The sequence below is a fragment of the Chrysochloris asiatica genome, unplaced genomic scaffold, assembly GCF_000296735.1.
Source record: "Chrysochloris asiatica unplaced genomic scaffold, ChrAsi1.0 scaffold00053, whole genome shotgun sequence".
NCBI classification, from domain to species: Eukaryota; Metazoa; Chordata; class Mammalia; order Afrosoricida; family Chrysochloridae; genus Chrysochloris; species Chrysochloris asiatica.
The window spans coordinates 13,300,570-13,320,208 of NW_006408571.1; the positions used below are offsets into that span (position 1 = coordinate 13,300,570).

Genomic DNA, 19,639 nt, shown 5'->3' on the forward strand with positions numbered 1-19,639 from the left:
CCAGAAATGAGATAAAGTGACTGAGGCAAGTGAGCTGGAAGTAGATCTACACTCCATACTGGAAGATGGGCAGGCTTTGGAAATGTCTGAGAAGGAATTCAGAAAAATGATTATAAAATGTATTAAAACACTATACAATGGAGTTGAGAAAAATAAGGAAGAAGTCAGGAAAGCACTACAGGAACAATCAAACAAGATAGATACAGCATTGGAAGCAATTCAAAATCTACAGAAAGAAGTCCAAATGATTAGTAATAGAATATCAGATATGGACAATACACTGAAAGGGCAAAGGAGTAGAACTGAAGAGATAGAAGCCAGAACTAGTGTGCTAGAAGATAAATCTCTCAACACTACTAAAACAGAAGAGCAAACACAAAAAGGATAAAAAAAATCTGAAGAAGGCCTAAGATTTATGTTGCACAACATGAAGAGGAATAACTTAAGAATTATCAGCATTCCGGAACAGGAAGAATCCCACAAGTCCACAGAGGAGATAGTAGTTTTGTAACAAAAACAGGGGAGTGGTTAATCTTACAGTCCAGAAACAGAGGACCCTAGGACCATCAAGGGAGAAGTGCACAGTCAGAATGCAGGACCTTATCCAAAGAAGCAGTGATGCCAGAAACTGAGGCAGAGATGGGGTCATGAGAGGAGGAGCAGCTGAGGACTCTAGATTCATGGGAAGAGAGGGGCTAAGAGCTGGTGGCCAGGAAGCAGACTTGTAGGATGTGCCCTTTGGAGATGCAAATTATTACATATGCCTGAGTGGTGGTGTTTTTTAAAAAAGCTAAAGTGAATAGAGAGAAATACTGTTAACTGATGGCATCTGGAGGGGATTATAATCATTGTAATGAAACAAGGTGTATGGTTTGTTGAATGTAAAACTGATGACCTGCCCTGTAAACTTTTACTCAATCCACAATAAAGAATCATATACCCTGCAAAATTGTCCCTCAACTATGATGGTGAAATGAGGACATTTTCAGATAAACAGAAATTGAAAGAATTTGTAACGGCCAGACCAGCTTTACCAAAAAATGCTAACGGGTGTTCTTTGGACTGAAAAACAACAGCAGACAGCCAGCTGAGATTACCATACATACATGACACCACCACCCAGAACTCAATCCAGATAGAGAAGTATCCAAAGCAAAACAAACCTTTTAAGACTGAAAGTAGGGAACCAGAGATATTAATGTATAATGAAGTCAACTACAAAGCAAAAAGAGTGAATAGTATAGATGCAAAACTTCCAAATTTCAAGGTTGCGAGGAAATCTAGTAGATTTCGAGATAAACCAGACTACTTTAAACTGGAAAAAATAATAAATTACAGGGTAACCTCATAGAAAACTAATACACCTTCACAGCAAAATAAAAATGAGGAAAATCAGAAAGATTCAGTAAACAGTAAAATAACAGCAATGAAGAAAATGAAAAGAAAACCCACAAATAAAATGAACTTGGCACAGAAATTTATGTGGAACAAAGAAACTGGCTACACCACAAAAAAAAAAAAAAAAAAATACAGCAAAATGATAGCAATCAATTCATACTGATCGATAATTACTCTGAATATAAATTGATTAAGTGTGCTACTAAAGAAACAGAGAATAGCAGAATGGATATAAACTTTGGTACATATGAAATTAGTCAGTCACAAAAGGGCATATATTGTATGAGACCATTGTTGTGAAAAGTTAAAATGTTTTCTTCTTAAAAGAAATGTTCAATCATGATGCATACCAGAATGTGAAGGGAAGGGAAAATTATTCACTAGGTATATGTGGGTGATAACGTTAATGTGGGTGATAGGGAAGGCAATATACAACAAAAAGGAGAAGGCTGGCACAGGACAGATGAAAGTAGTGAAATACACAGGTAGGAGTGCAAGAGTTCAAGTGACTAGAAGGAAGTACTGGTAACTGGGTGGTACATGCAAGGGATTGCTATCATTGTAATTACGTGAAGTATGGGATTTGTTGGATGTGGAACTGATTGTTATGTAAGCCTTTACTCAATTCACAATAAAAAGATGTTTATAAATGTTCTGCTTTTATCTAGCTTGTACACTGAAATTGTATAGATTTCATTTGAAGAAAGGATTATATTGAAAAAAAAATTTTTTTAAGTTTTGAACGCATCTAACTGCCTGAAATGTAATACTTCCCTGTCTTTTTTGATTGCCAGTCCCAGACCTTCACTGTTCAGTGCAGCTGCATCTTTTTTCCAGTTTGCCATGCTGCTAAGGCATAACAGGTCCCTAATAATTGTCACTATGGCCATCTTTTGAATTCCACTAAGCCCATAGTACTGCTAGTCACCCTTTTTGCTTTTCTCTAATTAGATCTTTCTCAAACTGGCATTTCTGAAGTGTTAGTAAGTGACAAGGCTTTGAGAAGTCCTGCAGTAAAGATTTCTATTGAACTTTGTTTAATCCTTTATTTCTCAATTTATTTGAACATGAGATATTTCCTGTTGAGGCATAAATATTGACATCTCTTGGAGCAGTAAAGGTTTATGAGTTAAAATGACTAACAGTTGATCTATTGAATGAACAGTTTGTGTAACCACCCAAATTAAGTGAGTCATCTTGTTTAACAATGAGATAACAGGTGCTTATTTTTCCCCTCCTAGGTGTATTGTGTTGTAATCATTCAAAGGATAACCAAATGTGCCGGGATGTATGTGAACAGGTAAGCTTACATACTGTTGTTGTTGGTAAGTGCCATCAGGTTGGTTCTGACTCATAAAAACCCTATATGGGTTTCTGAGGATCGTCTGGTGGGTTTGAACTGTTGACCCTGTGGTTAGCAGTCCAGTGCTTATCCTATAGTGCCATACCAGGACTCCAACTCTAGAGAATATTATTTATGTCATTGTTTATAAAGTACAGTTGTTTTAGAGAAATGTGTTGGACATCTTAACCAAGTGATCACATCACCAATAATGGGACAAATTGATAATGTATCTACTGACAAGATGTACTGAGAAGTACAGTATTGTTTATGTAGGATTTCTGACAAAAGTGCATAACCTGAATCATGAGGAAGCAAACCCAGTTGAGGGCTATTCCACAAAACAACAGCCTATACTTCTCAAAAACATCCACATTGTACAAACAAAGGCTAAGAAACTATCAGATTAAAACATACTAAAGAAACATGACCAGAGAGAATAAAGGAGCCCTGGTATGACACTGTAGGATAAACACTGGACTGATAAACACAAGATTCACAGTACAAACCCACCAGCCGTTCTGCGTAAAAAAGGTGAGGCTTTCTGCTCCCGTGAAGATTTACAGCTTCAGAAACTCAATACAGTGTTGCTGTCAGTTGTAATAGACTGGTTAACAGTGAGTTTGGTTTGGGGGTAAAGAGTCGTGCAGGCAAATATAATGTATGACCCTGGGCTGAATCCTGGAATTAAAAAAAAATTTTATAAAAACATTACTGGGATAAATTGGTGAAATTTGAATATGGACTTATATTAACTAATATCAATACTATGATCCTGAATTTGACATTTTTCTTGTAGTTAGGTATAATGGTGTCCTTGTTCTCCGGAGATATGTGTTCATACATGAAAGAATGATACTATCATGATGTTTGCTCATCATGTGTGACTTCTAAAAGGTTCATCAAAATAATTGTAATAATAATATGTTATAGAACAGCAAGGTCTGCGGTTCAAGCTCATCAGCTCTTCCTCGGAAACCCTATACAGAGTTGCTATGGGTTGGAATCGACTCAACAGCACTTAACAACAACATAGAATGTTAAAGCAAATGTTATAAGATATTAATAATTATAAAGATTATGTGAATGCTCATTTTATTATTCTTGACAGTTTTCTCAATGTTTCAGTTTTTCTACTTGAGCTTTGTAAGGCAAGTTCCACTGAGGCAGTTGTTGTTGTTAAGTGACTTTGAGTTGGTTTCGACTCATAGTGACTGAGTATAGGGTTTCCAGGAGTACCTGGTAGGTTTGAGTTGCCAACCTTGTGGTTAGCAATCCAATGCTTATCCTACAGTGCCAAAGGCTTACCTTTCTTTCATCATCTAGGTTGTAGTTCCATCCCTAAAGCTTAAGAAGTAAAGTCATCTTTTGGAGGAATTTTCAAGTGATAACCTAGATTTTTGTTACTTTCTTCCTAAAACTGAGAGCACTATCTAACTAGACTTGTACTTTCTCTCAAGTAATACTTTGGACTTAGAAAGATTTTGCAAGATACTTTCTGATTATAAGATCACAGTGACTCAGTTACTGCTAGAGAATTCAGTAATGCTGAAATTTACATTGAAGTGTTTTGCAAATTTACTGTAAAACAACAAATTGAAGCCAAATTGGCCCCTTGATGATATCCTTGAAAGGAAGCTCTATTTTTTTTTTGAAGTATGGCTTGGCTGACTTTTTTCCTTTGTTTCCTATCATGGTTCCAAAGGGTGAATAATCTTTAAGAGGTGTCTTGTAAAGAGGCATCTGTGGTGCAAGGTTTAATTTCTTAAAATCTGGAATGTTAGAAATTCTGTATTCAGCAATATTGCTCCAATCAAGCAGATGTTAAATATATTTAGCAATGCTAAAATGAAAACAAATTTTGTACAACTCATCACTTTAGAGAAGGCCCCAGACTTGTTATTACTCTCATAAGTGGAAGAATATATAAGCACATAAATAGAGCAGCAAACACTATGTAAAAAAATGATTCAAGATCCATTCAAGAAATAATTTGGGCATTACACAAGGATTTACTGACTTCTTTCACACTCTGGTGGCACAACGGTTAAGGGCTCAACTGCTAACCAAAAAGTTAAGGGTTCAAGTCTACCAGCTGCTCCACAGGAGAAAGATATGGCAGTCTGCCTCTGTAAATATTACAGCTTTGAAAATCCTATGAGGCAGTTCTTCTCTGTTCTAGAGGATGAGTCAGAATCTATTCTATGAGTCAGAATCAATACAACAGCCAATAGGTTTGGTTAACCGGTTTTCTTTCATGCTCAGTGTTAATAAGGCATTAAAGAGAATATCAAAATACTTACTGCCTGAAGGAGCTTAAACTCTTAACGATAAGACCTGCATGGTGAAAGCAGTTAGGTAACTGCCTTAATTAGCTGTGTCTTAATGCCAAGTGAAGAATGCAGTAGTGTGGACAGTAGGAACTGGAGGAGTTTCAGAAGGATATACATGGACTGGAACAGCCAGAAAAGGCCTATGCAGCAGAGGTGTACTGCCCCTGACTTTTAAACTGTCACACTTAAAGTGAGAAGGGAGAATATTCCCAGGTGGGAAGAGAAAATTGAGTGAAGGCTGAAGAGTTAAGAGTTGACATGGAATGTTAAGAAAGAACGTGTGCTTAGCTGGGACAGAGAAAGGGGAGGGAGGGAAAAGGAGCTACTGGACTGAACAGACTGATCTTTCTCTTGAGCAGTGGGGAGGTTTTTAGTGACGGAGTGAGTGATAGTGGTGTTTTAAGATTAGTATGGGGTCCCTGTATAATCAGAGGGCTTAGTATAAGAAAATGAAATTAGAGGGTGATAAAGAGGTCCATTTTGGGGGTGATGAACTCTCAGAGTAAGGCTGTGGTCATGGAAAGAAAAGGTTATAAGGGATACTCTGGGGAAGAATCTACGGAACTAGAAATAGTATAGCATTTGTTGTTGTTGTTGTTAGGTGCCATTGAGTCGGTACCAACTCATAGCAACCCTATGCACAGCAGAATGAAACACTGCCCTATCCTGGGCCAACCTTGAATCCATCGATGCTGCCACTTGGCCAATCCATCTCCATAGCTACACTAAAGTCAGAACTTTAATGTCAGACAGTTTCTATCCCTGCCACTTAAGAACAGTTATTTAACCTCTGTGAGTCTTAGTTTTCTCATTTGAAAGGTGGGATAATAATACATTAGAAAGTACTGAGGATTAAATGAGAAAATGTATATAATGTATACAAATGTATATAATGTATAAAATATCCCTCAAGTGCTAAGGGAATTCATTATGTAATAGTTAAGCTGATCAATAATTACTTGAATACTATATTGTTGTTGTTGTTGTGCCATTGAGTTGGTTCTGACTCATAGAAACCCTCTATAGGGTTTCCAAGGAGCGGCTGGTAAGTTTGAACCACCAACCTTACAGTTCAAACCGACTTTGCAGTCCTGTGCATTAACCTTCAGTGTTAACCCACCGTACTATACCGTGACTCCTGAATACTGTCATCACCCTGAAAAAACACATTCATTTCAGACCAAGTTCTTAACTATTCCTTGTAAAAATAAGACATAGAAATAAGGCAGATAGGATGGGAAATATCACTTTTATTACTATTATATGATGTTGAATGTGCCTTTTGTAACCAGGCACACACTAAACCACAGGATTAGACTTCCTTCAAGAAAAGGAAAAGTAAGGGCTGGGTTACATATGTTCCCTTTCTCCTACCAAAGTCAACAGATAGTCCTCCCAATTATGGTAGGGTATGGAGAGATGCTGCTGTTGTTGCTGTTAAGTGCCATGGAGTAGGTTCCGACCCATAGCGATCCTATACAGGGTTTTCAAGGAGCAGCTGGTAAGCTTGAACCTCCTGCCTTGTGGTTCAAACTAACTTTGCAGTCCGGCACATTAACCCACAGCGCCACACCAGGACTCCATGGAGAGATGTTAAGGCTGTTAAAACTAATGGTACTCACTTAAAATGCAAGGAATCATAAATTTTTCTACCAATAGGGAATGAAGAAAGGGCAAAGAACTCGTGACATTTACATTTTGAGAAGGAGCCCTGGTGGTGCAGTGGGTTAAGCATTGGGCTGTTAACCAAATGGTAGGTAGGCTGTTCAAACCCATCAACCTCATGACAGGAAAAAGATGAGACTGCTTCTATCAACATTACCAATCCTAGAAACCTGATGGAGCTGCTCAGCTCGGTCTTACAGGGTCACTTACTCTGAGTCAGAATTGACTCACCAGCAGTGAGTGAGTTTTTGATTGCTGTGGGAGGTTGGGAAAAGATTTTGGTTTGGAGGGAAGATGAGTTTCCTTCAATAGTTGTTGAATTATCAGTGAAAAGCACTGTGTGAAGACAGTTGGTGGTATGTCTGGTTGTCTCTTTTTTTTTTTAATACTAGTTGTTGTTGTTGTTAGGTGCCATCGAGTTGGTGCCGACTCGTAGTGACACTATGTACAACAGAACAAAACACTGCCCGGTCGTGGGCCAATCTCACAATTGTTGCCACGCTTGAGCCCATTGATGCTGCCACTTTGCCAGTCCATCTCGCTGGGGGTCTTCATCTTTTTCTCTGACCTTCCACTTTACCAAACATGATGTCCTTCTCCAGTGACTAGTCCCTCCTGACAGTATGTCTAAAGTATGAGAGACAAAGTTTGGCCATCCTGGCCTCCAAGGAGCACTCTGGCTGCACTTCTTCCAACACAGATTTCTTGGTTCTTGCATGGTACTTACTTAAAATGCAAGGAATACAAGGAGCAAGGAATCATAAATTTTTCTACCAATAGGGAATGAAGAAAGGGCGAAGAACTCGTGACATTTATATTTTGAGAAGGGGCCCTGGTGGTGCAGTGGGTTTCAATATTCTCCTCCAATACCATAACTCAAAAGTATTAATTCTTCTACGGTCTACCTTATTCACTGTCCAGCTTTCACATGCATATGAGGTTATTTAAAATACCATGGCTTGGGTCAGGCGCACCTTAGTCCTCAAGCTGACATCTTTGCTCTTCAACACTTTAAAAAGGTCTTGTGCAGCAGATTTGCCTAATGCAATATGTTGTTTGATTTCTTGACTGCTGCTTCCTTGAGTGTTTATAGTTGATCCAAGAATAATGAAGTCATTGACAACTTCAGTCTTTACTCTGTTGATAAGAATGTTGTTTATTGGTCCAATGGTGAGGATTTTTGTTTCTTTACACTGGTATGCAATCCATACTGAATGCTGTGGTCTTTGATCTTCATCAGTAACTATCTTAAGTCCTCTTGACTTTCAGCAAGCAAAGTTGTATCATCTACATATTGCAGGTTGTTAATGAGTCTTCCTCCAATCCTGAGACCACGTTTTTCTTCATAGAATCCAGCTTCTCGGATTATTTGCTCAGCATACAGTTTGAATAAGAACTGAGGCCATAAAATCCATAAGGGTTAAGGGGCAATGAAAAAGGATTTATCTCTAGTTAGTTTATAGTAGGCTTTTTTTTTTTCTCTCCCCAAACACAATTAAGAATTGAAAAGAGCTATAATATCACCATTTTGCAACCCTAATGGTCATGCAGTGGGTAAAGCATTAGACTACTGACCACAGGGTTGGCAGTTCAAACCTGCTAGCCACTCCATGGGAGAAAAATGAAGTTATCTGTTCCCATAAAGAATTACAGGTTTAAAAACCCAATCGAACAGTTCTACTCTGTTGTTTGGGGTCATGATGAGTCAGAAGCCACTCAATGATAGTGGGCTTACTGAATTAATACATTTAGACAATTATTAGTACTAGTAGCCCTTGATATTTGTGAGTCAGAACCAATTCCGTGGCATTTCACAACAACATAAGAGGGTCTAGCCAGGCTGTATTTGAACTGTCTTGGTTATTTGCTAAACTAACCAACCTTTAAAGAAATGTTAACTCAGCTAAATTTAAATCCTGTCCAGGGGGTTTCTATTTATAAAAGGAAATTGGGACATTTCTAGACAACTGATATAGTAAAAGGCTAATAAATTGTACCTCGTCTCATTTCTTATGGAAAAAAAAATGCTGCAAAACTTTTTTTTTTCAAATACAGATTTTCTCCTCAAAGAGTGAATCTCGTCTAAAACATCTATTGCAACGAGCCCCCGACTATTGTCCAGAAACAATGGTAGGTCAGTTTAACTATGGAAGCTTCTGTTTCAGTGAAGCCATCTAATGAGTTACTTTTAGATTTAACACAATTTTAAATATTATTGGGGCTTGGAGTTAAAGTAAAATGTTAGATTTAACTGTATAATTTTAATCTTCACACAAATTTCCAGGTAGATTATTATTCTTCATCTTTATTGTCTATTCTGTGATATAGAGCAAAAACAACCTTAAATGTACTTCCAGGCTTTAAATTTTACTTTAATATTTTATCTAGAATTAGAGGGTTTTTTTGTATTTATCATTGTACTTTAACCAGTTTTATGAAAACCATAATAACTAAATCATGCAATTAAACACTGGACTGTGAACCACCAGCCACCCGGTGGGGAAAAAATGAGGTTTTCTGCTCCCACAGAGATTTAAAGATTCGGAAGCCCTATATAAGGTTGCTGTGAGTCAGAACTGACTCAATGGCACTTAACAACATATTTATTTTGAATTTGCGAAGTTTAATTTTGGAATTCTCCTTTTCCTTCATACTGTAGATACATTCAGGAGTCCTGGTGTGGCACTGTAGGATAAGCACTGAACTACATGAACCACAAGGGCCATGGTTCAAGTTCACCAGCCACTCCTCAAAAAACCTATTTAGTGTCACATGACACAACAACATCCGTAACATAGATACATTAAGGAACCCTGGTGGCACTGTAGAATAAGCACTAGACACTAAATGCATCATGGGCAGTTCAAACCAACTAGAAGCTCTCAGGGAGAAAGATGAGACTGTCAGCTTCTGTAATGGTTGACTGTCTCAGAAACCTTATATAGGGTTTCTATGAGTCAGAATCAAGTTGATGGCAGTGGGTTTTGTTATGTGTTTTTTATAATTACATTGCTTGCTAGTCTGAACCATGTAACATGAAATGGCACTCACTGATGCTTGGCTGTCGTCAGTGTTTGGGAAATCTTTAGACTTTCTTTGGTTAAGAAAATCTGCACTTGCATGAGAGAGCCTCTTCAGATGTGTTGACTTCTGAAAGGGGTTGAGGGGTTCAGCTGATGATCAAACACTTCTGATTCTTTAGTCTGTGTGCTTGAAAACTGTGCTCCCAAGACACATCCTAGTAACCAACGTCTCCTTACTACTTAAAGATGAGAGGATAAAGAGCAAGCTCTATTTTTCCATCTTTGCTTCCCCTCCCCCAATGCCCCAGAAAACGAGACAGTGTGTTTATAATTCTAGAAATCGACTATATAAACACCAAACCCACTGCCATCAAGTTGATTCCAGCTCATAGTCCAGTGCTTATCCTACAGCACCACCAGGCTCCTTATAAATATGGCCATAGTCAAAGAAGCTATATAGTATTTGTCATATTTAGGAACTGGTTATCTACTTACAAGTCTTTTGATGATTACTATTTTAGGTTGAAATATGGAGTTGTATGAATTCATCTTTGCCAGGTAAGCAACAGAATTTTTTAACACTTAGCACTTTATATTTTAAAACTTACTTTGTGATTACAAAATCTATGTCATAATTCCTATTACCCTTGAGTTTCTATCTTCTTCCTTTCACCATGCACATTTTCAAATTTATAATTTATTCCCATTCATTCAACCCCTTAACTTTGTACTCTTGTATCCACTTTTACCATTCTGTTGAAACCACTATTTGAAAGATTACCAGGTTCTCTTGGTTCCTAGATCTTACGGAATTCTCCATCCAGATGGCATTGGGCAAATTTGCTGCACAATTCTTTAAAATGTTGAAGAGCAAGGATGTCGCTTTGAGGACTAAAGTGCTCTTGACTCAAGCCATGATCTTTTCAGTCACCTTATGTGCATATGAAAGCTGAACAATGAATAAGAAAGACAGGAGAAGAATTGATACATTTGAATTATGTCAATGGTAAAGAATATTGAAAGTACCGTGGACTGTCAAAAGATAAACAAATCTATCAAAAAACAATATTCTTATCAACGAAGAAAAGATTGAAGTTGTCAAGGACTTCATTCTTCTTGGATCAACTATCAACACTCATGGAAGCAGCAGTCAAGAAATCAAACTGCGTATTGCATTAGGCAAATCTGCTGCACAAGACCTTTTTAAAGTGTTGAGAAGCAAAGATGTCAGCGTGAGGACTAAGGTGCGCCTGACCCAAGCCCTGGTATTTTCAATAACCTCATATGCATGTGAAAGAAAGCTGGACAGTGAACAAGGAAGGCTGTAGAAGAATTGGTGCTTTTGAGTTACGGTGTTGGAGGAGAATATTGAAAGTGCCATGACTGCCAAAAGAACCAAGAGATCTGTGTTGGAAGAAGTGCAGCCAGAGTGCTCCTTAGAGGCCAGGATGGCCAAACTTCATCTCTCATACTTCAGACATATTGTCTGTCAGGAGGTACCAGTCACTGGAGAAGGATAGCATGTTTGGTAGGGTGGAGGGTCAGAGAAAAAGAGGAAGACCCCCAGCAAGATGGATTGGCAAAGTGGCAGCATGAATGGGCTCAAGTGTGGCAACGGTAGTGAGGTTGGCCCAGGATCAGGCAGTGTTTCGTTCTGTTGTGCGTAGTGTCTCTATGAGTTGGTACTGATTCAATGACACCTAACAACAACAACACCATTTTGGAAAAAGTACAGCCAAATGCTCCTTAGAAGCAAGGATGGCAAGATTTCTTCTTTTGTGCTTTGTACATGTTGTCAGGAAGGACCAGAGACCTTGGAGAAGGACATCATGCTTGGTAAAGAGGAAATTCAGCGAAGAGGAGGAAGACAACAATGAGTTAGATTGACATAGTGGCTGCAACAATGGACTCAAAACATCACGATTGTGAGGATGGCACAGAGCTGGGCAGTGTTTCATTCTGGTGTACATAGGGTCACTATGAGTCAGAGCCAACTCAACAGCACCTAACAACAACAACAATACTTGTGTTTTTGTTTGTTTGCTTACTTGTTAAGTTAAATTAGAATCTTTGCCTCAGAAGTGAGAATGACCCAACCAGAGTCTTGGGTGGGTAAGGTAATGAAAAGCAAAGACATTGGTAAATCATACTGTGTCAGACCTTGACGATGCTGGTCAAATTGGGCATAAGGTCAGGTTACTCGTTTTGAGGCTCTGAGCTAGTTATTCTGTGGATCCCTGCTTTGACTTTGAGTTGTATCCATGAACCAGTTTGGTATTCTATGTTTGGCAGTATTTATGATCAACATTTGGCTATTTTATTTTAAGGTGTGTTTAAGAAGTCTGACAGCTGGGTTGGCTTAGGCTGCTGTGAACTGGCTATTGCCTCGGAGTGTCGACAGGCTTGCAAACAGGTAACGCTGGGGAGTCAAGGTCTTAAAGAGAGTGGAATGCAGGTGGGATCGTAACTGTGCATAAGTCCTGAACCTCACCTACCTCATAATTTTGAGATGTCCCATGAAAGCTGAAAATTTGTCTTTTTCTTGCATAGATCATTTCATTTTAGTTTATTTTTTCTTTTTCTTTGCCATGTAAAGAAAGACTTATTTATTATAGAACTCCAGACCTTTTGTACTTTGCCTGTGGTCATGCTGAGTCAATGTTGAGTGACTCGAGGTGGTCGTGCAAATTTAAAATATGCTTGCATGAAAGCAGCTGACATAGCTGACTTATTTTATTTACCTCCTTCCCCCCTTTCTTTTCTCATGAATTCACCCTGTGCATGCTTTTATCCCTTCTCTGCTCCTAAGAGGGAGCATGAATCCTGAAGTAATTATGACTTCTCCTTATTGGATTGGTCTGTCTCTAGTCCATTTCAGGTTAGGCTCCTGAGTTCTCAGTGTATATATTTTGATAGTGGCTCATCAAAGTGCTGTGGGAAAACAGGCTTCTTGGCTCCTCAGACCCCAAGTGATGAGCAAAGTTATCTGGGAAATTAGAAATGATTGTTTAAATCACAGCTGGTTTCAGGCTCATCTAAAGAAACAATCTTAGTTTCTTCTAGGAACTGACCTGTGAACAGGAGTGTATGAAGCTTGGTATCACCTTCACTTTCACACAGACCACTGTACTGTAGCCTGAGCAACACTCTTTAAGCAGAACACAGCTATCTGCTGCTCTTCTCCAAGCTTTAAGATGAAACTGAGTTGTAGAGAATATGAAGTGTAATGAGTCTCCTGAGACCAAAACCAATAGTCACCCATTCTGTTTCATGCCCTCTCCTTCCTTTTCAGTGGGCCTCTTATAAATTGGACGAACCCAGGTGATAGCACTAGAGAGAATGGAACAAGGGACCAGAGCCCATAGGTCTGAAAGTACGTTTCTAAATGGGGACTGATATGTGGAAGAACAGCCACCCCTAGGTGGATTTGCTTTGACTTGTTTCATACAGAAAGTCCATACTTAACTCTGGTAAAGAATTTGCTATTTCTCTGAGCAGGTTTCCTCATCTGCTGAGGAGATAATAGTGTCTTCATTATTTTGCCAATAAAAATAACTTTGATTAATTGCTTGGCGTAGTAACCTTCCCCTCTAGTTTCTCCCTTCATTTTACTTGGCATTTTTCAGAGTGATTTCAATAAGTTCATTGTGAGAGTTCAGAATATGAAGGATTAAAGAAAAAAGTAAGATATAAGTGCCCTGGCAAAGCTTCACAAGCAGATTTGCTATAGAGTGGGAATCACTTTTAAAAAGTCCTCTGATTAACCTCTCCTTCAAAGTCAGCTGGTTTCTGAAATAATAAAAAGACCAAGTGAGATTATATGAGATGAAAGCCAGAAGAGTTAAGATGAAGTTATAGCATATCAAGTAGGTCCTGAAGGTGATATTTGTTTTAATGCAATTTGTTGTATTTTATGAATTTTTAAATACTTGATCATAAGGTTTTCCTTGATGAAATAAAGACACCTATACCAGCAGTTAGTATATATTTTATTAATTTGTATTCATTTTGATCTTGTTTTGAATACTTTGTATAATACATTAATGAAGAAATTTGTTGACTTTTAGGCATCTTCAAAGAATGATATTTCCAAAGTTTGCAGAAAAGAACATGAGGTATGCATTTTATGTAATAAATTTGGATAGACTTTTCACATATTTTCAGACTTTATCAAATCACTTAAAATTTAATAATAAGTTCTTTCTGTACAAGCTGCCTTTTTCCTTATAAGAATTAACCTTGACAAAAATGTTATTTACCTTATTTTTATGTAAAAATAACTGGTTATATCCAAGATTGTGAAATTGATCAATTTTTTTCTTAAAATAACTTCTTTTTGCCCCTTTTACATATCCCTTGGCCCATTTAGGTGCCTACTTTTATAAACAACCTTCGTTATGGAGAAAAGAAGAAACAAAATCACATTTCTAGTATCACTTTAGCGTTTCCTAATATTTTACATTTGAAAAAAATACTGAATACTAAAGGCTGTGATAAACCTGAAAGATTGTTACCTCCTAATGTTGCAATTTCAGGCACTGTGGTATCTAGATGGAAGACATGTTGTTAGGGTAGCAGTAGAGGAGATACTTCATTCCAACCAAATAAGTGCAGAAGGTTATCCCCGATGGGAAACAGCTCACTATTGCAACTAAATTGTTGAGTTTTTAGAAGTGTGACAGTATTAATAGTTTTCATAGTGTATGTTGTTGTTGTTAGCTGCCATCGAGTTGGTACTGACTCATAGTGACCTTATTATGCACAGCAAAACGAAACCCTGCCCGATCCTGGGCTAACCTCACTACTATTGCCACACTTGAGTCCATCGATGCTACCACTTGGCCAATCCATCTCGTTGGGGGTCTTCCTCTTTTTCTCTGACTCTCCACCTTACCAAACGTGATCCTTAAGGCCATGTAACTGAGGGTATTCAAGGGCATTGGGATTCATATTGCTATAATAAGTTTGTATTCTCTTGGAAAGGAAAGATAGAGCAATTCTTTTAACTACTTCTAGGTTATAGTTCTAATTTTTTTTCTTTTCCCAAAGCCTATTAATTATATCTCTTTGTTAACATTTTTAAACTGGAGAATCTTTATTGATCGTTAGTCCCTTTGTACTGTTTGCTAAGTTATATCTGTTTCTCTGAAGACAACTTTCCAAATTAACTGCAACTGTCTTCTTTTCTTTTGAAAGGAGCCTTGCTACAAAGAAGTAAAAAAATCTTTTTTTTTTTTTTTTCCTTCTCTCTCTAGCTTTGAAATGACCAGTTGTAGTTTCTCTTGAACAAAGTGGCTAACTGTGACAATTCCTTCTTTTCTCCCCCATGATGTCTGACACTGTCCATCTCCTGTAGCCTGTCCTCCGTTATCTTAGTGTGCTTCCTTCTCTTGTCTGGATCTCTCCATTGCCCTAGGAAATCTGCCAGTATGTGTTGATGAAGGACGGGACAGGGACAGGAAAGGTAAGAGAGACTAAAACTGTCCTATGATGGGAATACTAAAGAATAGTTTACTTCTCCCAGATTGTCTTCCTTTATTTGACCCAGGAGTAAGCAACTATTTTCCAAGTAGTGACATGCCAAGAGAGTTCTTTTATTTTTATATTAAAGACTCAGCCCACAGATTATCCAAGATAATTCAAGACTCACTTAGATTTTTTTATGCTATTTAGAAATCAAAAGAGAGGCAAGTACAGAAATAAGTTCTGCATTATAAATCCAAATAGCAGTTACTGTCACAATTGGTGAAGTCTAGTCTAGAGATTCTGGCTATTTGTTAGAAGGCGAATTGGGTAAGTTTGGTGTAAAGCAACTTATACTTGTACTAATTAATTATTAACATCAGAGTAATTTCAAAAACCCAATTTTTAATGTCTTTCCCTTATCACTGGAGTAGCCTCTGGGTTGAACTTCTATATGTGTAAAGCCATTCTTTTAGACTTACAGTTTTAGGGGATAGCATTTATCTGGAAGAATAATTTGTGTGGTTAGATTAGAGAGTCAATGAATGAGTGATTAAATTTGGAGGACTAATGTTTATCTTTACTGTTAAGCTACTGCTTAGTCTCTTTTGAAAGAACTTCCTAAGAAATTTATTTAAATGAATAAAGTTTTTAAAATTTTTGAATGCATTCTAAGATTCTGTTTCTTTCTAACTAAGCTAAGATAAACCAGTTACATATAAAACATTGCTTAATTTGAATTTATGGGGCCTGGGTTCTTTGTTATACAAATCAACAAATACTTATGGAACACTGAGAGGTAGTTTTACATATTAGAAAAAGCACAAACTTGAGAGTCAGACCTAGGATAGAATTCTAATTAAACTATTTATAGCTTATCTAAAGTATTTTACTAAATATTAAAACATTAAATACTAAATTTTTAAATGTTAAATTTAAATTCTTTAAAATACTAAAGACTTTTATTCATTGTGTCACGATCATTAGAATTATTTATTGCATACACAAAGGCCCAGGGAAATCAGACAGCTGAGATCACATGTTGAGAGTTATCAGGAAAACTATGCAAAAGAGAGGCCTTAAAAATTTTGTAAGCTATGAGCAAAGTGACTTTGGATCAAAGTTATGCTAGCAGAAATGCATTTGGGTTATGCAGAGGGGAGTCCTGGTATGGTGCTGTGGGTTAATGCGCCAGACTGCAAAGCTGTTGGAACTTCAAGGTCTGCGGTTCAGGCTCAGCAGCTGCTCCTCAGAAACCCTGTACAGTGTTGCTATGAGTGGGAATCGACTTGACAGCAACAGCAGCAAGAGATGATAGTCCTGTTTGGCCCTGAGAATCTGTGTTTAGATAGACAGGCAAAGTGGGATCAAATCCTGGAAAGATTTTATATTGGACTCAGCCCACTGTTAAGTAGAGGAGGAGGATGAAGTGTCTATAGTGGGAGACCAACCTAACAATTCCAATATTTTAGAAAGCTTAAACTCAGTTATGTGTGGTCTAAATTTTAGGTCCCTGAAAGCCCTTTGGCTTAGCTTTAAATAAGTAAAGTCCAGAACTAGGGTCATAATAATAATCAAAACAGGTTTTGCATGGAGGGAATTACAGTCATTGAGATGAAACAAAATGTATGATTTGTTGAATGTAAATGATGATCTTGTCTGTAAATCTTCACTCAAGTCACAATAAAAAAAAATTTTTTTAATTATTATCAAAGGATAAAAATTTTCTGGGAAAATAAATAAATAAGTCAAATGTTATTGTTAAGTGCTGTCAAGTTGGTTCCAACCCATAGCGACCCTGAACAGCATTTCTGAGGCTGTAAATCTTTATGGGAGCAGAAAGCCTCATCTTTCTCCTGAGGAGCAGCTGGTAGTTTCGAACTGTTGACCTTGCGGTTCGCAGCCTGATTCATAACCACTACGCTACCAGAGCTCCTTAAGTCAAATATTAGCAGAGTCTTATCGACAGAGTTGTTATGTTAGATTGACAATTGTTGTTGTTAAGTGCCATCGAGCCTGTTCCGACTTATAGCAACCCTGTATAGGGTTTCCGAGGAGCAGCTGGTGAGCTTGAAGTGCCGATCTAGCGATTCAGATGACTTGCAGTCCAGCCTACAGCGCCACACCAGGATTGAATACAGAGGATGATATTCATTGAGAAAGAAAAAAATTCTAAGCTTTTAACCTAGTTTCCTGGGATGCATTTACTATTTTTTTAAACTTGAGGCTACTGTTTGACACTGCTCTTTCTGGCAAGAGGGCAGACTTGATACCTGGACCAGTCCTCCTAATGGAATAATTAAACATTGGATTAATTTGCTGGAAAGAAAAAATATTCAAGCCAAAAACTAAGTGAAGGCATGAATTCAGAGAAGTAAGCAAGCACTAAAAGAGACATTAGATTTTAGGGAATTTGCTGATAATTTTCATAGCTTTATAGCTTCATGAGATTCGGAAGTCAGGAGGCAAATTCTATGTCCTGAGTTAGTTGAAAATAGAATTTATGTTTCCTCCTTTCCCCACTAATATATGTGGGATCTCCAAGGGACTCCACACTCAGTATTTAGGTGATCAAGAAATAAACTCATAAAACTGATGTTCCCCCATGTAAATTATCACTCAATTCACAATAAAAACTTTTAAAAAAAAGAAAGAAACCCATTTTCTTCTCCATGGAATTCTCAGGAAATGTGCTTCTCTTGAACCTTAATGTTACCTTCATTAAGAATTCATAACTTTAAGGTGGTTTTCACTTTAGTTTGCAACCCAAATTCATACTAAGTGAGTGTTTATAAAACCTCAGGCTGAGGATTTATATTATACAAAGTTGTTCTCAAATCATAGTCACCCTCAGGTCCCTTAGAAAACCAAACACAAATCCTCTCCGAAGGAACCAGTCTTTATGCCATGCTTCTCAGAACTTCCAGGGTAAAAGTTCTAAGGAAAATAAACATCTCACAATAAAGAAATTATAAAATTCACCAAAACATAAGGTTCATCAAACAAAAGTCAGCAAAAACAATGGTCATCAAAATCAAACTTGAAGATAATTTAGATTTTGAACTTATTAGATATAGAACAGAAAATGTTTAATATGTTTAATAAATAAAACACATCTTGAAAACAGGAATAAAGAGCAAGCATATTTAAAGAAGAACCAAAGAGAATTCCCAGAAAACTTACTTGGAGTAAAAATATAGTGAATGAGTATATAGCACATTGGACAGAGTGAATAAAATTAGTGAACTGGAAGATAGAACTGAAGAAATGATACAGAAAATTACATGGAAAAGCAGCACAGAGAACATGAAGCTGAAAAAAGATGCTAACTGCCAGGTCTTTTCTCCTGCGGAGCCCCCGGTAGGTTCTAACCACAGACCTTCCATTAGCAGCTGAGCGATTAACCATTGTGCCACAGTCATAACTGACTAGGAGCCTTTGTAAATAGAACTATAAGAGATTCAAGCTGTCACCTGTTACAGATTTAATTTTGGCCCCAAAGAGCAATGTGGTAACCTTGACCCATGTATCTGTGAATGTGACCTGTTCTAAATACCGTTTCTCTTTTGTTATCAGTTAAACCAGATGAAGTCATACTAGAGTACGGGCTATCATAATTCTGATTCCTTCTGTGTGGTGTGTCATAAAAGAAGACACACACACATGAGGAAGACAGAAACCATGTGACAGTAGGTACAGATGTATCTATAAGCAACAAAGGATTGCTAAGGGTTGCTGGCAGCCACCAGAAACTAGGAGAGAGGCATGGGATGACAATTCTTCTCTTAAAGCGCTCAAGAGTCAACACAACCAGCACCCTGATTTGGACGTCCAGCCTCCAGAACTGTGAAGCAACCAAGACAAGAGACATGGAGGATAGAATGAGAAGAAAGTCTTCTTTTTGGAGTACTAAAAGAAGAAGAAAGAGTATGAGGCAGAGGCAAGGTTTAAAGAAACCTAACAAATCTTAAACAGGATTTTTGTCAATATCCACATTCTATAGACAGCCTCGGAAACCCTGTACAGAATCAATATGAGTTGGAACTGACTCTACGGCACACTACCACCACCACCACCAGAGACACTATGGGAGTCCTGATGTGGCACTTCAGAATAATGCTCTGGACCACAAGATCAATTTGAACCACGGGGTCGGCAATTCAGACCCACCAGAGAGGGAAAGGGACTATGGGCCGAAAACTAGGGGGGGGAAGGGTAGGGGGCGGATTTCTAGGATATACCCTTTGGCTGATTGATGATGCATGGAGGGGATTGGAACCATGGCAATGAGATGATATATGATGGAATGAATGTAAAACTAAAGCTCTCTCATGTAAACTATCATATAATGTACAATAAAACATTAAAAAAGAAAAAAACTGGTCAGAAAAACTACATCCAGATCTCCAGAGATG

At 37.8% G+C, this 19,639-nt stretch overlaps 1 protein-coding gene across 1 annotated transcript in view; it reads left to right on the forward strand.

The window, feature by feature from the left end:
* RECK (reversion-inducing-cysteine-rich protein with kazal motifs) overlaps positions 1-19,639 on the forward strand; it is a 92,829-nt gene that overhangs the window by 9,839 nt on the left and 63,351 nt on the right. Inside the window, exons 2-6 of the mRNA XM_006863093.1 lie at positions 2,640-2,698; positions 8,794-8,868; positions 10,283-10,319; positions 12,089-12,174; positions 13,829-13,876. Of these exons, the coding sequence (XP_006863155.1) occupies positions 2,640-2,698; positions 8,794-8,868; positions 10,283-10,319; positions 12,089-12,174; positions 13,829-13,876 (305 nt within the window). The remainder of the gene's footprint in view (positions 1-2,639; positions 2,699-8,793; positions 8,869-10,282; positions 10,320-12,088; positions 12,175-13,828; positions 13,877-19,639) is intronic.